This window comes from Channa argus, chromosome 3, assembly GCF_033026475.1.
Source record: "Channa argus isolate prfri chromosome 3, Channa argus male v1.0, whole genome shotgun sequence".
NCBI lineage: Eukaryota > Metazoa > Chordata > Actinopteri > Anabantiformes > Channidae > Channa > Channa argus.
Window position 1 is genome coordinate 12,046,951 of NC_090199.1, and position 21,191 is coordinate 12,068,141.

General features: G+C 41.6%; 1 protein-coding gene across 6 annotated transcripts in view; it reads left to right on the top strand.

The window, feature by feature from the left end:
* Positions 1 to 21,191, top strand: part of bnc2 (basonuclin zinc finger protein 2) — a 160,375-nt gene that overhangs the window by 133,581 nt on the left and 5,603 nt on the right. For 5 of the 6 annotated variants that reach the window (XM_067496736.1, XM_067496733.1, XM_067496735.1 and 2 more), the window contains one exon: positions 12,365 to 14,796. In XM_067496736.1, the coding sequence (XP_067352837.1) occupies positions 12,365 to 14,796 (2,432 nt within the window). Of the gene's footprint in view, positions 1 to 12,364; positions 14,797 to 20,022; positions 20,097 to 21,191 lie in introns of all 6 variants that reach the window. The other variant, XM_067496739.1, reaches the window with a different exon arrangement.

Sequence of the window (21,191 nt, forward strand, 5' to 3'; positions counted from 1 at the left end):
TGAGAGCAAAAAAGGAGTATTTAAGAGCACTCGAGTGTCCGCATAGATGTAGTCACTTCTCCCAGTGGACAAAACCAGGCCCCTCTGCACCATGGCATGATTTTTCACTTTAGCAAGCACCGCGCAGAACTGCTCCTTCAGTCCCACTTTCCTTTCTTCTCTCAGTCACTGCGTGCTTCAGTGATTCCATCATTTGCTTTCATTCACTTTGAGTACAAGGGGCACAAGAGTACACTCTCACACATACACACACAATTTGACCCATTTGCCCCCCTGCCATGGGTAGTAAATAATTCCATTGTGAAAGCCATTAGTGAATATCTCAAGGGTTAAGAGGGGAACTACACAGACAGTCAGATGGGCGATTAGACAATAAGATGATAAAATGTCGACTATTGTTTTGCTTATTGTTTCACAGAGCTCACATTAGACTTGTGGCTTATTTATGTGCTTAATCTCTTTTAGTTGCCCTGATTTTTTTCTGAAGTGGCTTTATATTGTAAAATGAAGACACAAACAGGCATATGCATTGACATATACAAACAGATTTTCTGCATTGCTACCTCTCTCACATGTGGCAGCAGGCTACTAAGCCAAAATTTAATGATCAACAGACCTGGTTCCCATTACTGTTTAGGATTCAACATGCCTTTAGACTAAAGAAAATGTAAGATGCAATTATGTAAAAGTATAAAGATTGCAGAGACAAAACTCTTCGTCTGTCCCTCTGCATTTCAACAGCTAAAACAAAGTGTGTTAATGCACTGGTCTGTCTGTAGGTGTCTGTGTGTGTGACTCTGTAAGAGCAGGGCATATTAAGCCGTGCAGCTTGCCATATTAGCAAATGACTGCACCTTACATGGATAGACCACAGTTTTGCCAGTGACATAACCTTTTAAGAATTAGTGTCACAAAGCCAAGAACCTCAATATGAAGGCTGATGATGCACACAGCAATCCGTCTCAATTGTGTGTAGAGGTATAATGTAAGATGTGCAGATGTGCCTCAAATACAGCATGCAGTCAGTCCTGTACACATGAACCCATGGACACACTAACTGGAACTCTGAGCCTTTAGTTCAGCCACTGTCAGAGGGATCCTTGTATTTTTCCACAGGCATGTCAGAGGATTACACAGTCCCTCTGCTGTTTCGCTGACCTCCCCCTGTACACACATACAAATACATCAAAGCAGCTCAGCATAGTGCCCAGCACTGAGTTAGGCCACAGTGGCCTACTCACTCAGCAGGCCGCTGGAACACACTCCAAAACTGCCTGCAGGGATTGCTATTGGCAAGAATGGCCTCTGTGTGTGTGTGTGTGTGTGTGTGTGTGTGTGTGTGTGTGTGTGTGTATGTTTCTGAAAAAACACAACATATGTTCCTTGTTGCATATATGTAAGGGGTTTACTACTACTTAATTAACAAATATTGAGGTAGAACTAGTTAAAAAAATATTTTCTAAAATCACTTCCATTTTACCTGAAATGTGTATTATTTCCACTTTCTTTAGCCAGCCCAAAGTCTAACATATGGTATATCAGCAAGATTTTAAGACCATATTTAAATTAATTAGTTGAATGCTTAGGAGAAAACAGACACAAAACTAGTCAAACAAACTAAACTTGCCCAGTTTATTTTCATAAATAGAGAAGTTAGATTTCTTTCAGAGAGCAATGTAGAGTAATGAATAGTATGCCACATTTCCCAAAATTTCTAGTTATGAACTTTGAATCTAACATGTGTTTTCAATACTTGTTAACTCAAGGTATTGGGTATTAATGTGCAAGAGTTATTTACAACATGAATTATTAAAGCACCTAGGCACGATGGCTGAAGGGAAGATATGGTGCGTGTGAATTATCTTCGATCAATATATAGAGTTTAGTGGTAGCATGGCTCCTAATTACGCCCTCGTTTGACCACACGCTCACCTCTTCTCCCACCTTTGTGTTTTCTTCTCCTTCCAATCTCTGCTCCCATCCCACTCTTCCTCTGTCAGGTGCTGTAGCCTACACTCAGAGCAACTCTATAAGCACTATACAAATCAATGGGTTCACACATTGACACACAGAAAAACAGCAGACAAGGTAAGGGCTTCATGACCTTTAACCCGACCACATCTAGCCCTCCAGGTTGATCAATAATCAGAAAAAGAGCATTAACAGCCAATCGCACTCTTTCCATGTCTCTCATTGTTCACTAATCATTCTTTACACGTTATCTCTCTCATCCCTTCCCCTTTTCTCCTGTGATGAAGAGGAAAGTTTATTTCCCTGAGCTCCTTAGAAATCCCAGAAGCCTGTATGCCCCCTTCTCACCTCCAGGCCACAGCCAGACACCCTGTTAGAGCCTATTAAAATCATTAGCTCCCCCTCCATCCCAACAAGGCTTTGCCAGAACCTGGACATTAGCTAATCTATACTTATTGCATCTGGATTCCTCTCACAGCCTTGTAATTCATATGGAGAGACATATTAGCGCGACATATTAGGCTGGCAACAGGTCTACGAGGTGAGATGCTACACTGACACTGAATTGACTTAGCTGGAGCCTCCTGGGACATTGTAGGGCACTGGTGCTGGCTGTCGACTAGGGCCCAGTCTGCCTGTATTGAGTTTCTGTGTTGGCTGTTTAGCTTGTAGTGCTACACAGAGCAAGCGAGGGAATGGAAGGTGCTCAGGCTCATTGCATTTACTGACAGGAACCTTGCAGACCACAAGACTAAAAGAATCAATAGCATTGCACTGTACAGCGTTGCCAGACCAGGACAGCCCTAAACACAGAAAGATTGTGTTACACATAGGCTTAAATCAGGACAAGCCCACAGTGCTATCAACACAGTTCAAACAATTTTCATTCACATTCTGCTGAGCATTTCAATTTCCGATGCACTATCACATTGCCTGTTTACACAGATTTCACTTTTCACCACATTTGTAGAAACACTAACAGCTTATGTTTTCTTCTGGTGCTCCTGGACCTGAGCCTCCAGGTGGCCCTGCATCCCCTCTTTGAACAAACAGAGTAGCGGCTCGCTTGACTTCCCCAATGTCAGTGAGGCCAAGTCCTGACATTGTGTGGCCCACCGGCCTGCTGACACGGCCACCCAGCCTGCCAGGGATTTGCCGCTGGGTCAAAGAGTTGACATTTTTTTAAGGAAGTTGCATGGAGAGTTACAAGGAGTTGACAGTCCACTCGTCACGTTGCACTCCAGAATTTAGAAACCTGTAGAGTACACACCCCTCTCTGTTTCCAACAATAAAAGAAACAATGAAGCTGTTAAGCACTGTATGACCCTCCCAGGGCTCACTACAATAAGAATGACAGTTTTCATTTCCCCCACTAGTGCCACTGGGTTTGGAGTTTCTTGTTGTGAATTACTGTACCCCTTAGAACCCGTTTGAAGAAGGGGACCTCATGCAGCAATTGTGGTATTGACGAGGAACAAATATTGAAATCTATAAAGTAAATAAACTTCAAATCAAATGCAAAACAAAATATGCTGGAATTACCTTAAGTGGATAGTATTAATGATTGAATATATATTTGTGGCCCACAAGGGGGAATATGGAGTTTAGTAGACCGTGAGGAACAATGAAATTCTAAAAAGGAGAAGTGGAGTGAAATGGATTGAGTGTGTTGAGGACCAGATGTGCTGTGGATTGATCAAACATCTGCTGGCTCTGCAAGGCCTCAACAATCTTGAATGACCCCCATCAACTTTCACACCATGCATCCCAGTAAACCTTTTGTTCCTCGTGATCTGCCCTCTCATATAGACCTTTGCTTAATTAACTGTTTTATTATGGGCATACAAACTTAAAAATATTCAACCAAAGAGAGAAAAACTGTATATGCAAACATGTAAAAGGATAAAAAAAAATCTTTACAGTACAGATTTGATTTTTTTCTGTTATTGTTCTCCATTCTGTATGTTTTGATGGTCTATAGCTTTTCCTGATGTATAAGTTACAGTACAAAGGGGCAGCACCAGATGGTAATGGTGTTTATTTTTTCAGTAAGTAATCACCATTCTGAAACTTATGGCAGTAGACAGGCCCAGGGACCTGGAACCATGCCCCAAGAGACCTGACCACCACTTCCTGTTGTACCCACATGATCACAGACACATGCACAATCAAACACACACATGCATACAGGCACATATAAACAGCAACATCCTCTGGGACTATGGCGATGTGAGCCCCAGGGCCACAGGGATAGATGTGTTCTGGCACATACATTGGGGTAGTGTAAATTACACTGCAGCCAGAATGGCACCCTCCGCCTCCAAGATGAATGAACCATGCCAGGCAACAATTCCAGGAAAGCACTTTAACAGCAGGGAAACTGCACCATTTGTAATTTGGAACAATTAAAAATTTTAAGAGCACTATTTTATTTTGATAAAACAACAAAATACCTTGCACTGAATGATACACATTAATATCACTGTAATTTAAACTTAAGACAAATCTACACCTAATAAATCTGTCTAGACAAATATGTCTTCTCTCTTTAATAAAATAAAAGTAAAATGTGATTACTCTGAGGTCTAACAATGAAATTATTATTATTATTATTATTATTATTATTAATTAAGGACTACTTTTGACCTGAATTGCAGTATTTAACATCATGCAAAAATATAAAAAAAACAACAACTGTTGTATGCCTAAATTTTTTTTTTAGACGTGTCAAAGGGAAGAAATACACAAAAAAATAAAATACAATGTGCGTGATTTCCTGTCATATGTAAAATAAACCAAAAGGAGCTGGGTTAATTAATTCAGTTTTACTATGCAATTAATATTTCACCCAGTTTTTTAAGTGTAACTTTTGCCTTATTACGCAGATCCAAGTAAAAAGAAACACACTTTAAATCGCTGCATATACTACAGTAATATAACTACACCATCAGGACATGCTGCTTAAAAAAAGCACTTGTCCGGCACTCATTGATACCCCTTTGTACAAATGCTATTATTGTATACTGTCAGGATGACTGATTTACAATTACAGAGCCCAGAGCAACACATTGTTGCTAACTCTCCAACAACCATCTGCATCATAGATTCCTAGTTAACATGACAAACATAGACTCCTTTGGGGGACCCAGACCACCTCAGTGGCCCTTCCTTTGTATGTGAGTGAGGCTGGCAGTGAAATACTGTTGGGGAAAGCAGTAGGGTGGAGGGAAGGTACCAGAGAAGGAGGCTCGAGTTAATGGTCTTGCATCTTCCTGGCAGCATGTCAATAATGGCTCTGATCACATTAAGTAAAGAGTCCATTAGCTTATTCTCTTTCCTCCTCCATAGCAGAAGCACAGGAGAAAGCTGAAAAGCTTCTCTAATGCAGTGTGTCTGTGTTATAGACACTTCTATCTTTTCCCAGCTAGACCAAAACAAAATGACTTGGGAAGTTTACCTACAGTACAATCCATTATCTACTCACATCTATTTCCTTTTACATAGTCACATGAACGTGGTGTTTGGATTATTTTGTTCTCAACACAGTGTTACATTCCACATTGTATAAGAATTTGTCCGAGAGTAGCAACTAATGTTGCAACTATTTCAAGATGTATTCACAGTATAGTTAGGGACAACCTGCCATGTATTGGTTTTATGAGAATCCCCCCTCATGTAAGGATTTTAAAAAAATAATTGGTGAGGGTTGCGTCAGGAAGGGCATCCGCCATAAAAACTACCAATTCAACATGTGGACAATGATCCGCTGTGGCGACACTGAACTCACGGGATAAGCAAAAATAATATTAATTTAAAAAATTAAATAAATAAATGATATATCGAGATGCAGTACAAACATGTAACTATGTGGCCAAAGAGCAAATTGTGAGCATATGTTAATGCACCTTCTCAGCACTATGATGCTGCCAAAATAGCAATCAAGACAAAGGATATGTGCTATAAAAGGGAAAAAAAAGCAGGTTGTCAGCTTCCCCCCACCCCTACACACTGGACAGACAGACCATTTCTCAGCCGCCTCACTGCTCTCCATTGGCCCTGGAGGGAGCACAGCGGCCCCCACATCTGTCTCCCAGGCCCATGACAGAGCTGGCTGCTGCATCCAGATCCAGCAGATCACACGAATCATCCTCAATTAATGTGAACCATCAGGCGTTCCCTCGCTGTTTCTATCACTGAACCCCTCTTCTCTGAGGCATCCCCTCTAGCTCAGTGATAGGTCCGCTGAGTTTTACACATTGACTACGGCTACGGTTCCTTAGCACAGTTGGAGGAGGCAAGCCAACGTTATTGTGTATGCTTTGTGAAAAGAGACAGCGAATCAATACATCAGTCCAGACTCAGACACTGCACATGTAAGTGCCGCAAGGCGGTTCTTTAGAGGTTCTGAACTCAGAGAACAGTCGACTTTCCTCAGCAGTGCACCGAGCCCTGAAATGGCTTCCACGTGCTGCCCCATCTGCATCTCTGCTAGGCTGCGGCCCACTGTCCTTTCCACTTTTTAGAGATGCTGAGGGACAGCTTTAACAAAAAAAGGATGGAGATGGTGGAGGTGGGGGTCAGTGGGATTTAGAGGAATCGGAGGTTTCGAGACCTTTTAAAAAATGATGAGTCTGTTTTCAGGAACAAATTATGAAAAAAGACAAGTCAGTGGAAAAAGAAATGAAAACTGTTTACTAAAGGCCACCTGGAACCTGGGATGTTCCCGATTGTGACTCACGCATCTGTGGTAAAGTCCTCAATAATAATCCCCTCTGGTCTCCCGTCCCAACCTTGCAGTCTGGAACTGCACTATAAATCTCACTTCCGTCGATTAGTGTGCCCTTAGCAACAACTAACACCATGAGTTAAATCAGGTTGAGAGGTGAAAGCAGGGTATCTAGTGGCCTGATCAGTCTGCCTGGCCGGGCAAAATAAGCCTCGTGGCCTCTTCACATTTACTCAGATCAGAGCCCAGCAAGCAGTTGTCTCTGGCATTGATGAGCATAACACTGGCCGAGGCAGTGCTCTTTGCATGGCCGTTAATTAAATTATAAAGTAAGAATCAAACTTGAATAGCTCTGTTTCGAGTTCTAATCAGGAATATGAGCTCATGCAGAGGGTCCTGTCTTGACTTTATCGAATCAACTGCATTTTCAAGTCAGCAGTCTTTAAATGGGGTTGACGTCCTATGGAAAACAGAATTTGGCATGTCTAGCCATTGTGAGTCACTTTTCTCTATCAGTGCTAAGATTTGTTGCCATCGCATTTCAACATATTTAGCTTTGTAAATCTTATCTTTATTGTGTTGAAGCTTTTAGTGGCATTAAAATACAACATCTTTTTCAGTAGCTGTTTTAAAATTCCCTTTCAAACATTTCCTACCAAATGTAACTGCAAATTGTCAGTTATTAAAACCAGGCCACTTTTAGAGAGTGATCAAGGCTGTCTGCTGATGTTCAACATGACACCAGTATGCTATTCTTTGTACAATCTTCTCCAGAGTATCTCAAAAAGACAGCGTGGGAACGTTTCAGAACTCAAATTTCAATTTGCTGTTGTTAGTTTTACTATCTGATGTATTGGAAGACAACTGTAGACACCGAAAGATACCACAGTGTTCAGTTTGTTCCGTATGTATTTTAAAAAGGGATCGTTTTTGATTTCTGAGAAATGTCTGTCTTTGCAATAAGCAATCATAAGGTGACATAATTGTTACAGACACTACTTATGTCTGTCCCCTGATAGGATGATTTGGTTTTACTGCTGAGTGTAGATTACCTCATAAAACATACAAATCAATGCCTATCACATTAAAACACTGAATGCATGTGGTCACATCTAAAGTAAAAAAATCTTTTGAAGTGAAAAGCATAAAGGAGGAATTTACCATGATCTCAGAGTTCAAATTTCATCCTCTATTATTCTTACAAATGTCCTCCACCCACAGCTGGACGTAGCTACTGATTTCCCCGCAGCCCATCACAGAGGAAGAAGTAGAGCTGGTTGTTCACTTCTGACCTCTGACCTGCTATTGGGAAGCCAATGGGGGAACAGCCTCCTTCTGGGGAGCTCTTGCCCTCTGATGTGATGGCTTGAGGCAGTGGGCTTTGCGTGAACCCATCCCCTATGGCACCCCTCACCACTAGATCCTCTGCATTATTCATACAACGTGTGATGGGGTCAGGAGAGAAATAGAATATGGAAAAGGAAACAGAAAGGTTCAAGACCTTCTTAGATCACAAGGAACTTCTAGTTAACCTTCCTTGAAGTGACGAACACAGAGATGGAGCATTTTTTTTTTAAGGAACTGGATCTGAAAGGAGAACTGGAGATCAATGGGGATCCCCTCGAGGCTTAGTGGAGATCGCATTCACTGCAAGGTGACTGGTGAATCAATGTGGTTCCCATGGTTCACTTTCCCATTGTGAGAATGGATCCCTTGCAACTGAAGCTGTCTTATGATAGAAGGAACAGCCTTTCTGTTAATGTATAACCAGTGTATCTGTCATCCTACACAGATACATAAGGTACAGTACATAACGCATTGTAATAATTTATTGTTCACATAAAAGGTAAATATCAAATGTGTCAGATGCACTCGGGGGGTTGGAGGTCACCCTTTTGATCTACTGTACACCAGCACAGCTCAAAACAATGTATTTATAGCAAATATTTCCTTTGAGTCTGTTCTTGTATGTCTATGGAAATACTCCCAATGCTTGCCGAGTAGTCACTGAGTATGATAAGTGGTGATTAGAGAAAAACATATACACGTTAAGCTGCTAATCCCTAGTGTACATCGTATAACCTAGCAGCGCTCCGTAGCCCATCTCTTAATACAGCCCAGCACATAACCTGCTAAATGCATAATTGCCTGATTTGTTTTAACTGACAGTGGTGCCCTGGCCCATGACAAGGCCATCATTTGCTCATCCTCATTGTCAGCAATTTGCAATGTGTATACGCCACTACACACCCACTACACATCATCCAGCACCACAGTATTAGAGACTGACATGAATTAAGAATGCATTGCAGTGGCACAGACATGAATAAATACAGGGGCTGCTAGATTAAATGTGAGAGACATGGAGGCATACAGATAAAATAAACTAACAGCAGCAGGCTGTCCACCAGATAAAGTGGGTACCCCATCGTCTCTCTGCTGTAATTATTGGCTAATAGTCATTAACCTGGCAAACAGAGGTTTAGCTGTATTGTTTAAAGGACTCTGGGATGCATAATGACAGACTAATATGTCATAGCATGGGGGGAGATGGGGGAGGGATGGATTAATGAGATTTTACTGGAGGGAGTGTACAAGAAGAGGTGGGGCACGCCTGGAAAATATAGGGGAAAGAGGGCCACATTAAGCTAATTGGAAGATGAGTGCCTACTTGTAAAAGTGCTTCTAATGGCATATTTGTTTCTCTCACAGCATCACAGGGCTAATGCAAGGGAGTGTAGTTGTGAGACTTACTGTAGTAAGGACTACAGGGACCTGCGTTTGTCTGCAAATGTGTGTCAACACATACTCACCTTCATATAATACACGCATGTTTTTTCTGGCCTTTGATTGATTGTAATGTGTTATGGGGGTTATCTGCATTAAACATTTTTTGTCTGGAATTGAAGATTGCAGGTATAAAACCAACTTGCATGATCTTTGAATTTCTGTTGACTCTCTGCTCCAAGCCTGAGCCTGACCATGCAATGCCTGTTGACTGGCCTCCAAAACAAATTAACCAATGAATAGGGAGCGCTTGAACATCATACTCTAGCCAGCTCATGAGGTCCAGTGCATTGCAGAACTGCTGACCTGTTCTGACAGCTGGCTGGCCCTTCCACACACTAATGGGTTGCAGTTTGGCCCATGTCATTGTGCTTTGGCTTTTGTTTGACTTTATGAGTGGGTGAGCAAAGGCACAGGGCAGGACTAGAGGATAAAATAAATGTCTAAGCACTACTTGATTCTGTGAAAGGTTGAGGTGGTTGAAGGCCTGGATAGCATCACGTGAGTTCAAAGGGCAACTCCAAACAGGCAATCTTGGTGTTAAAACAAACAAAAACACAACAATGCAACTTATAGCTCAAGACAAATGGTTATCATTTATTATTGAAGCTCTTAATATTGTTTCTTATGAATGACAGTTAAATCTTAATTTGAAAAGCAGTTATAAAAACAGGAAGGTTAGAAATAATATTAAGATGTATGAAACTGGCTTAAATTGAATAAAACATACAATGTAAATTATACCAAAAGTGAAAATGCTCTATTGCTATCGGCTGCTTATGAGACAGATTTATAGAAGAAAGGCATTTTAATCATATTTATTCCACTCATTTTCAGAGTTGTAACTGTATGGTACCTTTTAAATGTGTAAATCTTTTCTGTCACTAGAAAATATAATAAACTGCTCCACTTTTTGGAACTACAATTTCTTCAGAAATGTTTTGGTTGTAGAACTATTTAAAGATTCACTTTCTAATTTGCTTTCATTTTGTGTTTCAATTAAATCAAATGGAAGTACTAATGCCCAGATGGGCAGGCAGTATGAAAAAATAGTGCCCGGGCTAGAATTTAAAGTTATACCTTCAGGCAAAAAAACTCCAGAGCGCACTAAGAATGAAAGTGTAAAATGTTTTTTAATGTATATTTAACAACAAATACCCCAGTGACTATTGATGTTTTGTCTCAGAAGAATCTATTTCTCCAGTATATCTGAGGGCATAATATGAAACCACTCACACTTTTATTTTCTATGTTTTTCTGCTGTTCTTCCTCTGTGTCTCTCCTGTACTCTCTCTTTTTGCTGTCTCTCTTTAAACATTTATCTTCTGTTTTCTCCTTACAGGCCCTTTGTGCTTTGTGATGTTGGTTTTTACAGCTTTTTACTCACAAGAGTTGCCATTTATCTTTTATAGATGCCAGCAGCTAAGAGCACATATGAAATGTTTCTCTGTGACTAATTGTCATCGCTTGCATTATTCCCTTGATGTCACTTGTGCCTGGTCCGCCAGGAACCCGTGTGAACAGTAGTATTTACACTATATTGCATCTGTGTCTCTCTCTTTCCTATCTCTATTACACAAAAACCCGCACAATCTTAAAAAACAAAATCAGTGGCAGCAGTTTCCGTATAATTGTGTGAAGGGCAATGAAGCAGGAAGACATGCGAGATAGGTACAACAAGTACCAAAGGAATCATTTATTGCCCAAAACGCAGTAGCTTAGTCACAAAAGGTGTTTCTCAGGATCAGCCAAGATTCTTTTCCAGAATCCACTGCCAACTCTTGATGTTTGACAAAGTGCATATTTGCAGGGAGCTTTTAATTTTTCAGCTGTTAATAGCACATCTCCGAAAGACACCAGCTAATTATAGTAAAGTAGTCTATAAGGAATAAAAGAGTTCTTCCCACTACATTCACTGCTTTCCTATGATGGCATATTGTTCCTCACAATTTACAGGGCTTAAAAAATGCAGAAATAGTAAAATTAGCTACTAACATTTGTTAATTCACATTTTGCCCATTTTCACAGACACCCACTGCCAACTAAATTGCAACCTCACTTTCCAATATTTCACCCTTTACATTTAAGGTGAAACAGAAATGCTTTAAACCCTAATGACCTATTTATTTGAGTTACAAATATTATACATCCTCTAGATGTCACTAACATAAACGCATGATAAATATACAGCCTGTGCTATGAAGGGAACTTAAGCTCAACCCCATTGTCAGGGCATTTTTTTTCTTTGACTGTCCAAAGCTATTCCCTGAAACATAGTAGTCCCATACTCCCTTAAGCATTTGACTGCCTAAGAGATGAAGGACTCAATGTGAAGAATGCCTGCCAACCAAGGTGCAATTAGTGGCGTGCATTAATAATTCTATTATTTCCTCAATTTTTTTTCTGACTCACACAATTTTGAAAATATCCCTAGGTACAGGTTGTGTACAGAGGGAGTCCCAGCATAAGTTCGTGTCTTTTACAAAGCCTTATAAGCCTAACAGCTTAACACCCCTACAATATGGAAAGTTGCACAGACCTTCTAATAGCCCCACCTCGGTGCTTTTGATTTGTTTGCTTGAGACTCAATTAAACTCTTGTCTACACTCATCACTGTGTGATTAATGATCACATTTGCAGGCCTGACTTACAAAGAAAATTAATAAGTGAAAAATGGATAGGAAACAGGGACAGTGAAAGGGGCAGATTTTCGTCAAGGCTCTGTTAGTTACATATTGCTCCGGGGGGCTGATGAATTTTATGAGCAGAGAAGCTCGCCCTTACAAACTAACCCCTGCTCTATCTTCTCCTTTGTCCACACTGATTATGCAAAATCAATAACAGTTTGTATTTCTGTCTTCTCTCTTCTGGGGCCTCTAGGATGCTGCAGGCAAGGTGCTGGACCGCTGGACCATCATGTCCCGGGAAGAGGAGATCATCACCCTCCAGCAGTTCCTGCGCTTTGGTGAGACCAAATCTATTGTGGAGCTTATGGCCATTCAGGAGAAGGAAGGTCAGGCAGTTACAGTTCCCTCCTCCAAGACGGACTCTGGGATTAGGACATTCATTGAAAGCAACAACAGGACCCGCAGCCCGGGGCTCCTGACACACCTGGAAAACAGCAGCCCATCAAGCATTCACCATTTTGAGAATATCCCCAACAGTTTAGCCTTTCTCCTGCCCTTCCAGTACATCAACCCAGTTTCTGCCCCCATGCTTGGCTTGCCCCCCAATGGTCTGCCTCTAGAGCAGTCTACTCTCCGACTGCGTCAGCCCAGTCTGCCAAACCAAGGTGAAAAGGTGGAGACCAGTGAGTCAGAAGTCTCCCTTTCACCCTTCCGCACAGGCCAGAGCCCTAGCCGTGGGCCCCTGGGAACTCTTAACAACATCGAACCCAAGACAGAGCCCAGTAACAGGGCATCACCCATCTCGCCAACCCCTTCCACCCAGCAGGCTCAACAACAGCAACAACAACAGGCACAGCTCCAGCAACAGCAGCAACAGGGCCAACAGCAGTCCCAGAATCAACCTCAGCAACCCAACACCATGAGCGACCACCAGGTTCACCACCACTTTGTAAAGGACGAGCAGTCCAAAACCATCTCTCATCCTTCCTTTTCCTCCAAGATGCATCGCATGCGCCGCATGGGAGCCACCTCACGCAAGGGTCGTGTTTGCTGTAACTCTTGTGGCAAAACCTTTTACGACAAAGGTACACTTAAGATACACTATAATGCTGTACACTTGAAGATTAAACACAGATGCACCATTGAGGGCTGCAATATGGTTTTCAGCTCACTACGCAGCCGCAACCGTCACAGTGCCAATCCCAATCCACGGTTGCACATGCCCATGCTGCGAAATAACCGTGACAAAGACCTCATTCGTGCCAATTCAACCACTGGCACACCTGTCATCTCAAGCACCAAGAATGGTGGCTTCACACTCACCAGCCCTGGAAGACCACCACTGGGCTTCACTACTCCACCAGTAGACCCTATGCTTCAGTCTCCCCTGCAAAGTCCACTGGTGTTTCCCTCTCTGAAGTCAGTGCAGCCAGTACAGCCTGTGCCCCCATTCTACCGTACACTACTATCCCCTGCGGACCTTGTTAGTCCTCCAGTGTCACTGCCCACCAGCCCCATCCTGCCCACCACCACCAACAGTACCACCCTGATGGACCAGCAACAACAAATCCTGGCTGCTGCCGTGGCTTCACACAATAACATTCATGTGTCTGAGGCAGGACCCATGTCCCATCGCTTATCTACACCTAGTGCCAATCACGACTTCAACACTGGGAACAGTGATCCCACACCAAAAAAGAAGCCTCGTAAATCCAGCATGCCTGTGAAGATTGAAAAAGAAGTCATTGATGTGGCAGATGAATATGAGGACAAAGATGAAGATGATGACGATACTATACACCATAATCATCACCACCACCACCACCACCACCACCACCACCAGTCATCCCTTCTACACAACAATATCAAAATTAATGGAAACTGTAACAGCAACAACAACACTGGCAGTGGTACTGGCAACCACAGTGGTGGTAGTGGGCAGCAATCCCCCTCCCAGGATGAAATGAGCCCTGGTATAGCTTTGAGAGGCATGATGAGACAAAGTGAAGATGAGTGCCGGGAAGGGGCTGGTAGTGACAGCAGGGGTGGAAATGATCTACAAGGCTCTGGTGAACTACACTGTATGGACAGCTTCACTTCTGAGGACCAGGACCATGAGAGAGACTTTGAGAATGAGTCTGAAACCTCTGATTCCAAGATGTTCTACCGTGATGAGCTGATGGATGAGGAGGAACAACAAAAACATGGCAGAGGTGGAAGGGGTCTGGACAAGGAAATGGACAATGAGGGTTGTGAGGATGGACATTTGAGAAAGGAGATGGAAGAGAAGGGCCATTCCTCACCATCCCCTCATCAACCCTCTATCAAGATCAAGGAAGAACTCAACGATCCTACTTATGACATGTTTTGCATGGGCCAGTATGGTCTCTATAATGGAGGCATGGCAGCAGCTGCTGCCGCTGCTGCAAGCATGGCTGCTCTGCACGAGAGCTTCATCTCTTCAATGGGCTATGGTGCCAGTCCACCCAAGTTCCCATCTTCTCAATCACCAGAGGGAGATCCATGCTCAAGTCCCGACCCTAAGATCTGCTACGTGTGTAAGAAGAGCTTCAAGAGCTCCTATAGCATGAAACTGCACTACAAAAACGTGCACCTCAAAGAGATGCATGTGTGCACTGTGGCTGGCTGCAATGCTGCTTTCCCTTCTCGGAGGAGCCGAGACAGGTTAGTGCTAATAATGTACTTGGTAATTTACCTATTTTAATCAAATGTGATTTTAAGAGTTGCGGGTAGGTTTAATGGAAATGTTTATTTCTGTCTTTAACATCTTTTACAGTTTATATAATGGCACGATATGAATCTAGAGAATATACAATTTCTCTGTTTATGTAAGGATATAGTGGCTTAATAAAAGCCACATTAGAAAAAGTCCAGTAGATATTAGCCTTTCTGTGAGATATGCCTTTGTGTTAATAAAACAAGTTTGAACTGCAGGACTTTAAAACTGAATTATATTTCTTGGATAGACTATCACTTAACATCTGTTAGCTAACAGAACACTACAAAATGATTCAGGGACATCTGCTCCTTCTCAAGTATAAGTTTAGAAGAGTGTGGTGTCAGGATGAAAAGCATGCTTACACATTCATACAAGCACTAGGAAATACCCATCAACCCTGCAGCTGCAGTGTGTTGTTTACCTGCCCTCACTACTTCACCTTGTCATAGGGAGATGAAGGCGCATATATTAACGTAGATATCGGTTTGTCAAACCACTGCATTTATTAGCGCATTAAAAGGTGAGGCTAGTCATGCTCACCTGAGCTTGTTAGCACGTATCAGTCCTGCACACCCGCTTTGCAGAATATGTATACTGCAGCACAGGCCGCAGGTTGATTCCATAACACATGCTGAAGGTACGTAACATCACTTGTGACCTGGGCTAGAACAGGCTGTCAAAGGGATTATAAACAACTTTTTTTTTTATTGTGGTAGTGTCACTACCACATGCAGCACACTAAATCTAACAATATCTCTTTTGCTGCTTAAAAAAAACTTGAATGCAAATATACAGATAAAAATGCAATTTTGTTTTTTTTCTTTTATTATCAATTAAGTAAGGGCAAAGTTGCAACTTACTGCATGCTTCCAATTGGCCAAAAAAATCCTCTCACGGGGAGCTTTAGATTTTTCCTTAGTGTTTTGTCTCACCCACACACTGGCTCTGCCACCCCTCATCGCTTCCTCCAATACTGCCGTCTTCAACCAAAACCCCTGCTCTGTTTCGAAAGCTTTTATTGCTTACGTTATTTTGGTGGAATCTCTTTCTACCACTGTTTATTCACGAAGAGCATCTAAATAGAGCGGTTGACTATGGGATTCTAGTAATATGAATGTTAGAGGGGAAGGGGGAGTAGGACAGGGGTTACCTGAAGCAGCTATGCCAACAGCAGCAAGATGACATGGAGTTTTCTTACAGTGTTCTTATTGTAAAAACAATGTGATGTACTGCCACAGGTGATGTTGTTAGCCAACTTTGATTTGGAAAGATTTAAGGAATGTATAAGGCTGAGGCATAACATTCATCCAAATAGATGTACCCTTCCATGCACGCACACACACACACACACACACTTTTGATAAAAATGGAAATTTCTGAAATTAGCCCACAGAAGAACGCACCACTGGAAATCAGCAGATACTGCTCAAATGTTTAACCAGTGCTTAGGTGAATACTGTGAATCCAAAATTTTAATTCTGTAATGATCCCATGGTGGCTCACAGAATAGTGAGAAGAAAAAAATTATGATCAGAAAAGAAGAAGGGAAGCAGTTGGAGAGAGAAAGTTGCATTATCACCAAAATGTTTACAATGTGTACATTAAGGTGTAGTGAACGAAAAAAGTGTCACACCTCAATTCTTCCTATATACTCTCTGTCCTTGTCAGCTTGGAAGTGTGTGTGAGAGAAAGAGAGAGACAGTTTGAAACACCAGCATATCATGTAAATTACATTTAAACAAACAAAGTGGGAGAACACATAGAAAACATAACTTTTTTTGGGACAATTTGTGCTGTGAACATAATGCATCTGTGAGCCAAGGGTGTGCAGTGGGTGAGACCTATAGTAAGCATAGTATTGTTTCCATATTTCGTCTTTGGGGGATAGATTCCTCATGGCATGTGGAACACATTACTCTGCGACACCTTCAAACAGGGAAGGAAACAACTGAAAGCACGGCAGTGCATAGCAAGAGGAATTATCAAATCTCTCCCTCAATAATCCTCTAATGGCATAATGTATGTTGGAGTGAAATGACAGCAATAAAATAAAAAAATAATTGGGTTGTTTTCATAGGAGCATTTGCTGTAATTAAATTAGGAAGCTGCATGTGCAAAGATACTTGCATAAAAAATGTTTACAATGTTTATTAGTAGAAAATTAGATAAACTCCATTCTTTCTCCTGATTAGATTTTCTTGCCAGCAGTGTTAAGATTGTGATTAATAAGCTGTTCTTTTTAAAAACAAAACATCACTTAACACAAATAAATTGTCTTTAGAAAATAAAAGAACATTAGACTAAAACCCACATTGAATTTAGTTTTTAAAGCTGAATGAACAGTGTATAGCATTATAATATGCAGTCCTGCCTGGCTTCTGTTCTCAACACCTCCCACACAGCTGTTGACATCCAGCAACAGGGAGGTCCGAGTACTGTACCTTTCCATGTGTGATTAGTCCACTGACTGACTGAAAAGTCAGAGGCATGTAAACACACGATCAAACACCAGCATTAAAAGCTCCAATATCTAAGCGAAGATGAAAATGAAGGGGAGGTCATTTAAGAAGCCATTGACGATGTAGAGTAGGACACAGTGTAGAGAAAAAAGTGCCACTAGTGCTTGTTCAGTTTGGATTGCTGCATTATTTAACGGAACAATATGATACCTGACCCACGGCCATACACAAACACGTCTAAATGAATACTGTACATCCTCACACACATACAGCAAAGGATAATTTATTGCACCCTTGAGCAGGCATGTAATGTGTGTGTTTTTGAGTGAAAACAGAGCGCAACATAAGTTGTGTGTGTGCGGTTTTACAGTGTTTTCTCCCAGCCTCCCGGCCGCCTGCTGCACGGAGGTAAATGATTGCATATTTATTGTGGGGAGCGAGCAGCGTCGGCAGAAGTGTTGAAGAAGCTGCATGATTAACCGCTGCAAAGGCGCACATACAAGTAATCATCACCATTATTAGCCTCGTTAATCACATTTTTTAAACTGGTGATGAGACTTGCCTTACTTACTTACTTATCTAATTTTTATCAGCATATCCTACCTCCTACTGTTTGTTTAACCTTCACGCCAACACTTTAACCTGCTTTTTCTATGTGCAAATGGCATGTACTAGTAAGTGTCCTCCCTCTTCTACATTCCCATGGTGCGGCAGTGCGAAGTCCATGGTCCCTGCATGGGCCATTGCTAACAGAGAGAGTGAAGGTTAATTATGTTGGAGAGTCTCTTCCCCCACTCCCCTCCTCCTCGTCTTCATCCTTTTCCCTCGATCCCCTCACGGCATGTGGGCCCAGCTCCATTGCTCCACAATCAGCTCTCTGTTTGTCTCTTATAAACAAAGGCCACGCTGCTCATAGAGAGAATATGTTAGCAAAAGCCACTCACCCCAGTAGAAAATATCCACTGATTAAAAGATGGAAACTTGCAGTATTACATCCCTTTGGTTAATCACGTTTCCCTGTGATGTATTTCGAGTAGAAGGGGAATTGTTTTATTTTACAAAGTCATAAAAAGAATTTCAAGTAATTTTAAACCAGAACTTGTACATAAAATGGTGTTCATGTGATATTGAAAGCATATTTAATGTGTATCCACACTCATTTGAGGATTCTCAAATCATTGTTTGAAGTATATGGCATTGAACACGCTGAAACAGTACAAAGCAGATATAACCATGACAGAGCATGATAAATGCTACTAAAACTCTTGTCCTCCCACTTACACACAAAACCTCATAACACACCCCAAATGACAAGAAAGACAAAGAATCACTGGTGTCAGTTTAATACCACTCAGCTTTCCATCTCATTTACACATTATGAGTCATTTAGATGACATACACACGCGTATATACACACACACACACACACACACACACACACGTGAGCACTGACACAAAAACAAGGGCAAGGGCCATCAGATGAACCTAAAGATGATTAACGCCGTTTGGGACACACACTCACTCTGCCTCCTCTGCACAGTCAAAAATGGGCTCTCTGGAGGCCTCCCCCATCTTTTGGGCTGAAGATGAGACTGTCAAATTGGTTTGCCAGCCACATTACTGGCCAACAGGGAGGAAGAGATGGAGAAAGGGGGGACTAAAGAGTTGGGTTTGGGGGAGGAAGGATAGAGCGTACTGAGGTAGAGGGATGGAGGAGAGTGGGAAATGGGGCAGAAAGTCTAAATTTGATAAATGGAGGGATAAGTGTATTATGCCCACTGTGTGTGGATTCAGCTGACTTATTTTGATTATTTAGGGCAAGGAGGCATTGCCAACTCAGGAGTTAAATAATAATTTACACTAATGATCATAAACTGGGCTCTCTTTTTCCCCTTTTCAGCTCTTGAGATTGAATAATTTCCAAATGGTTACAAATGATGTATCATGAATTGACTTTTTTTTTTCCATGTATTTTGTTTGTAACTTTGATAAAAAAAAAAAAAAGACTGCAGTGTTAAATTTATTATTGAAATGTTGTTGAAAATGAAAATGGTTTAACAATATGGCGTGCATTTTGAGTGTCTGAAGTGGCATTTGTAGCAATAGCGCAGACTAATTACTGCATGATATTTAGCATGTTTGACTTAAATATCTTTAAACTGATATAGTCATGGTTAACTTAGAGCTTATTAGCAGTGAGAAGGTGTTTTAAGAGAGACTAATACATGTTGCAAAGGACCTGCCTACCTGAGCATCATCAACAGCATCCTGACCAAAGATCAGGTTTAACTGAGCAAACGTTTTCACGTCGAAGCCTTGGTATCCCCATCTTGAAACATTCTGGCTTTCCACAGCCAAGCATGCACACGTGTATTTGACTAGACAGGGATACAGTGCCACAGACATTGAATCATGAGTCCCATATTTTAGCCATAATCTTACGCCATATGGGTGCAACTGTACTATCAAAGGATAAAAAAGAACAAAGGATTTATATAGTCTTTTGATCGAAGTCCCACTATATGGAAGTAGTATATTTTCTGTACACACACACAAACAGGCACACACACACACACACGCAGTGACAGCCGCAGCCAATCGATCTGCCACGCTCTCTCTCCTCAATGCTGACGATGCTCGAGTGGACGGGCTCCTGGTTGCTTGGTTCACAGAAAAGGGTCCCTCAAATGAATGTATTTTTACCTCTTGCAGGACAATGTCGGATAGGGAAGTAAATAATTAAAGGAAAGGGACCCTTTTTGACTGCATCAACCCTGCCACTGCTGGTAAGCTCTACTATCCATTGTGACTCCATGTTTGCCCCTCCTGCTAAGGATGACCCTTTTCTTTTTTTAAGTTTTGTTTTGTTTTTACACACATGTGCCCTCCCTGCATGGAAACCCTTCACATTAAAGGCACTGAGTGTTTGCATATTTTGTGATTTAAGTGCTGCCCCTGATATGAGAGGAGTGGACCATATCTATGTCATATCTGATGACGGTCATCAGTTGCTTAAGTTTCCTTTCTGTGTTATGCAGTTTTATTGTGACATGTGTGCTGTGGTCCAATTTTTCTTAGCCCAACGTGACAACTGTGAAATTGGAGCAAAAAGGCATTGAATTTGATTTTTCAAGCCCATTTCACCTTGCATCCTTTAGCATGGCTGTGTATGCTAACCAAAATCTTCACTAATTGTATCCTTGCTTAAGCATGGCACTTGTTACTTAATTTCTTTCATCAGCTGTAGCACATTGTGTGATACAGTTTGCCTTGTGTTTGGGAAAATGCCCATCTTAATTAAATCCAAGGCTACATAAAGATATGTTCATTGAGGTGCTCGATTAAGCCACATCCAATAGGGAACGAATGCGATAATGCTGTCAGGGCCTAGTGCTAATATGCTATCCAGTTCCCCTCGATTATCACATTACCACAGCTCAAATCAATTGATAAACTCCCATTCAATATGGTGGACTATTTAATTGAGTCAGAGTCTATTGGATTTGAGGGCTGTGCAGTGCAGACATGCTGACAGCGGTAAACAGGGTCTCTCTCTCTCTCTCTGTCTCTCTGTGCTATATTAGTGCACTTTTCTGAGGAGAGCTGCAGGGTGGATTTCTCTCTCTCTGTTACTGTCTGTGTACCTCGACTGATAGTAAGAATTATTACATGTGTAGTGGTTCTTAGATAATGGATCTTTATAGACTGCTACCATTTCACAGAAGTAAGATAACCTGAGAATATGAAAAATATAATAATAATGATAGTAATACCGCAAGTGCAAATAAACTGATTTCGACACTGTGGCTGTTCTATTCTTGAGAGGTCTATCTATCCATCAACCTACAGTTTCAGTTCTGAACTACAACAACTTTTCTGTT